At 38.9% G+C, this 6,579-nt stretch overlaps 1 protein-coding gene across 8 annotated transcripts in view; it reads right to left on the bottom strand.

Moving 5' to 3' along the window:
• Positions 1–6,186, bottom strand: part of LOC107563312 (nectin-1-like) — a 234,106-nt gene extending 227,920 nt beyond the window's left edge. For all 8 annotated transcript variants that reach the window (XM_016248155.1, XM_016248150.1, XM_016248154.1 and 5 more), the window contains exon 1: positions 5,427–6,186. In XM_016248155.1, the coding sequence (XP_016103641.1) occupies positions 5,427–5,481 (55 nt within the window). In that variant the 5' untranslated portion in view covers positions 5,482–6,186. The remainder of the gene's footprint in view (positions 1–5,426) is intronic.
• Between the last annotated feature and the right edge of the window lie 393 nt (positions 6,187–6,579).

Below are 6,579 nucleotides of genomic sequence, written 5' to 3'. Positions count from 1 at the left end.
ATATGGACATATCTCACAATGTCATACAACTCCCAACTGGTAAGAAACACTCCCAGCCATGCTAGGTTCATTTCATGGGGTGTTTTCCACTCATATTTCCAAAGGAAGCCACAGAGGTTCCCCACAGTTCATATTTCCACATCATATTTCACACATGAAAGATTATTTTGATGTATGATAGACTGATTTTAACTGACACACAGACTGGAAATTCAAGATGTAATAGTTCAGAGGGTTCAAGCTATCATGGTGTGCCATCTCAGAAGGAGCACTGGTTGATATGTCTTTAATGTGTTTAATTTTTAACCATCTTTATTTTTGGTCCAGAGGGGAATTATGTAATTCAATACAGCCTCGAGCCGGCAAATTCTGAGGGTGACCTTGAAGCTTCAGCTTGAGAGGACTGCTTACTCTGAGATGGCCTGCCAGAGTGTATTTCTCACTTTCCTCACTCGCTTTCTCTCACACACATGCCAGTATACATCAAATCCTTTCTATTCGCAGATAAGGTGGTCTGGACTCTTTCAGAGTGGATTATGAGAACAGACATGTTAAAAGGTCAGTGATACACTATTACCTCACAAACACAAACACACACTCACTTAAGCAGCGGAGAGAACCATTGTGTCACAGCATAGAGATTAGAGTCACAGAGATAATACATGACCTCCAGGAAACATTACTGATGCATAGTGATTATGGGAGTGTAAGTAAGGGAAACATTAAATGAGAGTGGTAGTCCACCTTATTTAAATACATATCAGAGCAAGAGAGAGAAAGTAAGACACAGGAGCAAAGATGCAGCCTTGTTTTTGACATAAACATTCATGACATTTTGAAACTCAACCAATATTAAAATTTGTGATAATAGCGATATTTTACCTAGGCTGATTAACTGGAGAACATTTGGTCATTCTGAGTTTGGTGTTAACTAAAATATATAGTATAATTATACTATATAGTTGATATAGTATAATATATAGTGAACTTGAATATATTTAAAAATTAATTCTGGAATTTTGTGCATATTGCTATTAATAAATTGTACTTTTTATATGGAAATTATATTTGCCATCAGCCACCATGTTCTACAGATATCGACATTGGCATTGGCTAGTTGATCACTAGTTAAAATACTTTCTCTAGTTCTTAGTATAATTGCCATGTGTATAAATGTAAATTCCTGTGATCGCAATTATTTACTTCAGATTTTGAGAAATGCTAACCTTTCATAAAATATAAAAAAAATTCACTATATCTTTGCATGTTCACTTGTGAAGTATTTATTTTTCTTATTCTTATTACATTTTTAACAAAGCTTTTTAATTTTTCAATTATATATTTTTATTGGTGACCAGTATTTGGCAATATATTAATTATTAAAATTAATTATTTAATTTGTCATTAAAAACCAAAATTAGTTGACCACTAATTGTTACTTGTGTAAAATGTATTCTTATTTAAAGCTGCAGTCCGTAGCTTTTTTTGGTTAAAATTATCCAAAATCATTTTTGAGCAAGTACATACCCAGCCAGTGTTCAAAACTATCGCCTTACTTTAGCTCGATTCACAACGGTAAGCTTGTAATAAAGTTTTCTAATTTGAGTGGTACGGGTAGGTTTTCGTGGGAAATTCAAGCATAGCACTGAGTCATTACGTCTAGAGGTCCGACCGATTGATCGGCCGATTTTTGGCATTTTTTAATGAATCGGCATCGGCCGATTGTGCTGCAAATTAGGCCGATTTATAGGCAGGCACATCTACGGGTAGCTAAGCGTTGTTGCGGAACTCCCTCAGGCTGCGAGAGACACTCTGCAGCGGCGGCTTGTTCACACACAGCTTCAGCTAATGGCAGGGCAAAACAGATCGTTTAAAAAAAATGGAATAGCTTTTTACCCTACTAGAATTTATGCCGGAAAGTTATCATATTTATAAGTGCAACAAGTCATTTGCATGTGAAATTAGAAACAAGTTCAATTCAGATGAAACTTCTGGGCTGATTATAACGTGCACGTTAACTTTCCTCATGAAATGTGTCTGTGGGTCCGACAATAGCCTCCACGATGTCATCGCTCGTGGCCAGCGCACTCTTAAGCAGTTATGAGCAGATTACTCTAAATTGGGCTACTACTACTATTACTATATTTTACCCTGCAACAATCATTTGCTCAAACTCACTTTTATGAGATGAATGGGCAAAAAAAAAGAATCGGCCAATCATATCGGCCAAAAAAATCAGCATCATATCTCGGCCATCGGCTGCCCTGATTTTTAAATATTGGCATCGGCCAGTGAAAAACCCATTTCGGTCGACCTCTAATTAAGCACAGGCATGCTGAATCACAGCCCAGCATGTGTTGGTGAAATTCACCATACATGCTTTATAGCAGCATTTTTCTGTATTCCTGGAAGAAAGCCATCATGTTAAAGTAGAAGAGCCCTATAAACAAAGTAAAAGGGATAGTTCACCCAAAATAATTTACCCACCCTCATGTCATTCCAAACCTGCAAGACTTGCATGTGGAACACAAAAGAACATATTTTGAAAATGTTGGCAACCAGTTTTCATGACCACTGACCATTATGTTTCCCAAAAGAAAGTAAGATGTTACACATGTTCAGAAAGGCACGAAGGTCAGTAAATCATGACAGAATCTCCATTTTTGGGTGAACAGTGCTTTGAAAAAAGACTTGCGAGTTTATAAAGTGTCAATCTATTGATTGATCTGGCCTAGTGCTGAGCCATTTCAGGCATTATCAATGCACCCGATGGATTCCTCGTGCCGCATTACAATCAACAGGATGCAAATTGCCCTATTAATAGATTAGTCTGGCGGGTTCCAACTTGGCAAAATAGGGGGTGTAAATCTCAGAGCAGATAACATTATATATTACAACACTTCTGTCCATGCTTTTCAATGGAAGAGCCTTGGACGTCGAAATATAATTCATTACGCTTCATTATTTTACTTGACTTCGAAGCAGCATTCAGCTGTACGCGTAGCTGCACATGTTTGTGAACGCAGATGGAGGGCAGCCCTGCCAGCTCTGACATGTACATGTGCATGTAGAGTTGATTTATGCAGAGTGATTGCTTTGCTTCAGAAGGAGAAACAATAACCAGATGTCTTCTAAGACCCCTATTCCAGCTGTTAATTATATGGCAAGTGTCTAGTAAACACTGCGCAGAGGTGAACAAAAAGGGATGTGTTCAGTGTGCCCGGGTTGTGTATATCATTTAGATTTGCAAGGTGTCTTGTCAACAGGGCATGCTTGGGTTTGTTTGCTCAAGGATCTTGTCTGAACGGATCTTTGTGACATTTGTATGCTCCTATTTTTTTGCCCTGGGATTTAATTCTGTACGACTTTGAAGTCTTAAATTATAGCCTGGAAAGAAATTAATAGTTCTGTCCATGTCATTAATGTCAAGAAGGTGAAATATTTTGCTCTGTTAAGTTAGCCGTCATTGCTAACGGTGGGAAACACAAGCCAGAGAATTATTTCTGAAGTCATCCCTTACCCACAGGAACAAATGCTCAAATATGCTGACTCTTTTAATACTGTGTGCTACCATCAACAATTTTGCTTGGGCAAAATTCCAGATCTAGATCCTGTATCATCTTGCCATGCAAGTTTAGATCACATGAAAAAAATCTACAGGAACTGAATCTGAAAGCAGCCTTAGAGACGCACAAACATTTGGGCACTGTGTGGTTCATACAAGGCTGTTCTGTTTCTGGAGTCACGCCAAGCAACATGTTCAAGCTAAGATATTTGCAACTGTACAAGGTGCCATATATCACATAAAGCTTAGCGATAAAATCATCTCCTTATGGCAAGAGCTGGGAATTCAGTGAGCCTTGCAAAACTTTTAGCAAAGCATTCTATCACTACAAAGAGCAGCAGTACATTGAGAAGAAAAACATAATTTAAATGTTAGCTTTTAAATGTTTTAATCAATCCTCCATCACTAAAGAGTGGAAAAGTGAGATGACACAAAGAATAATCACCCGATGAAAGGAGATTCAAGTGTTATCACATAAGCTTTTCACTCAGCTGAGCTGACCCCAAACAGCTGTTTTGACTGGCTTAACTTCCTCTACAGAGCCACTGGGGGCAGGCCAGAGATGCACTCTAAGACCAGCCAATACATCAGACTGTTTGTTTACAACATTAGAGGTCAGCAGTGCAGTATTGATTGGAAAATATACTCTCAAGAGCAGTTTATTAAAAGACGCCTAACGCTGGGCCAATAGTAGTACTGTCAGAGACTCTGGGGAATGCACATGAATTGAATAATCTTGCTGATAAAGGAACAGGATGCTTTTTAAAGGGGAACTGTCTGTTTAAATCAGGTTATTGTGTCACCCCATGTGTTGCATTTGTTTCACAGGAAGGAAGGCTCAGGTAGAGGGGATGAATGAGGGAGGGCAGCTTCTCTGATCTTCACAGAGGAGTCACACCCATATATCAATCCCAGACAAAGCAAGTGCTTTAATCTGGCAGCCAAGAGAAAGTTCACTAATTGCAACCCATACTTGACTACAACAATAGCTGCTGCACCTTAGAACATTATGAACTGTATTAATTGCCAGCACTAATTAGTTATTAAAAGAATAGACCAATGATGACAAATAAAGGTGATATAGATAATTCAAATTATGTTTTCCCCCAGTAATAGCTGATTTATTAACCATATAAGAAATAATGATAAAACATTATGCCAGAGTTTCTTTTTTTTATAGTTTACACACACCAAGAGGTGCATTCAAGTCATTGTTGTATGAACTGCATTTCTTGAAGTATTTTAATGTTTTAAATAAATAAATAGATAAACAAACGTCAGTGCTGACCAATGATATTTATTTATTTATTTATTTATTTTCTCAAACTGTAAACACCTGACACAAAATGTTTATGTAATGATAAAAGCAGCCGCTATTTCATTATCATTATTTGTAACGCGAATGATTCATCGCTTCGGGATACTTGATCCGTCTCCATCCAAGCCACTCGTTTGACATCTGGCGTCAAATGATACCGTCAAAAAAGACAAATAAATAAATAATCACTTTTATGTGTAATCATGAATATCTATATGAATATTTTATTTCTTGAAAACTAATTTAACTCATCTTTCTGTTCCCTTATAGGCTCTTACCTGAGCTCTCCAATAATTCACAACTAACAAGCAGCACACATATTCTAGCGCAGCATCACTATCGCCATCTGCCTGCATCTTATGCGTTCACTTTGAGTTAATTTATCGTAATTATGGCAACACTGTATCATCAGATGGTTTAGTTTAACTTTACACAGTTATGAACCATAGATCTGTTGGGTCTTTTTGAGACGCCTGACCTGACAGATAACAAAAGCGCGTAGCTGACTAACGAAACGTCCTGCAATGGAGCTCATGGACTTACCTGGAGCGTTTAACGCGACCAGCAGGACTATCCAAGAAGTCGCCAACATCACCATCGCGCTTCACGCCTTGCGCCAAATATCCGGTCTGATATCGCGATCTGCAAAGAGCGATCCTGTGATTCATGCAACTTCAACACAATCCACTTCTGTCCACCCTTCACTATACGACAGAAAGTCAACTGTTAATAAAACTGCATTCAGTGCAACGTCTGCAGAAGAGTTTAGTACAGCCAGGAATCTAGATCAAATCCAAAGCCCGAATATAAGATGCTCATCGACTCTCTGGTTCTGCAGATGAAAAGTCCGTTCGACGAGGCGGATAAGAAGCAGATAAGTTCAGGGATCCCGCATCCCAAGCGTTGAATCCAGTGCGGTTGTTCAATCCCCTCAAAACAAAAGCTTAATAACGGGGCGTTCAATGCATCCGATCCGTTTGCTCCAAAATACAAGTATGTATAATAAGAATCTTCTGTACTTTTTTTTTTTTTTTTTGCGCAGTAGTAACCAGAATATGTCCTAGAAGTCCCAACGGTCCCGGTCTGATCCCTCAATTTAGGAGTCTGGGGATTATCAGATAATTTTTTGTTGGGTGCTGAAGATGTATCAACGGACGTGGAATCCGTTCCAAGTAATTTCTTTCCCCTAGAAAAAGGACTGATTCTCCAGAATATGGCAACAATTCCGTGGTTTGGCGCACTTCGGGCACTGCTGCCACAACCTGAACTGTTCTAGTGTAGCTGATACAAGCGCGAGCAGAGATCCGAATCAGGGTGACGTCAGAAAAGGGCGGGGCTTACACTATCTTGAAGCGCGAGTAGGAGGAGTTAGTCCATTGTTGCCATGTCCGCTTATAATAAGCGGCTCTGTGCTTGTTTTAGCTTGTAGCCTAAGTATGAGCAATGGTGGTCTACAGTATTTGTGGATTATTTACACAACACAGGCAGGTTTCTGAGGTTTGCTGGTACACAAATAGCAACTGTCAAATATACCCACTGACTGTTTTAGCCACACTGTATGTGATGTCTTTATTAAGCAACCGCAGTTTGTTTCCCCTGTTGTCAAGTTTTTAAGGGTGTTCACACTGACAGTAACTTGAATAGACCAAGCAACTTACTGGACATCAAAAGCCCCAAAGCCCGGTTCATTTGACTA

The sequence above is a fragment of the Sinocyclocheilus grahami genome, unplaced genomic scaffold, assembly GCF_001515645.1.
Source record: "Sinocyclocheilus grahami isolate Dianchi unplaced genomic scaffold, SAMN03320097.WGS_v1.1 scaffold867.1, whole genome shotgun sequence".
Classification (NCBI taxonomy): Eukaryota; Metazoa; Chordata; class Actinopteri; order Cypriniformes; family Cyprinidae; genus Sinocyclocheilus; species Sinocyclocheilus grahami.
Note: the sequence above shows the minus strand (reverse complement) of the source record. Positions and strands in the feature narration are given on the sequence as shown.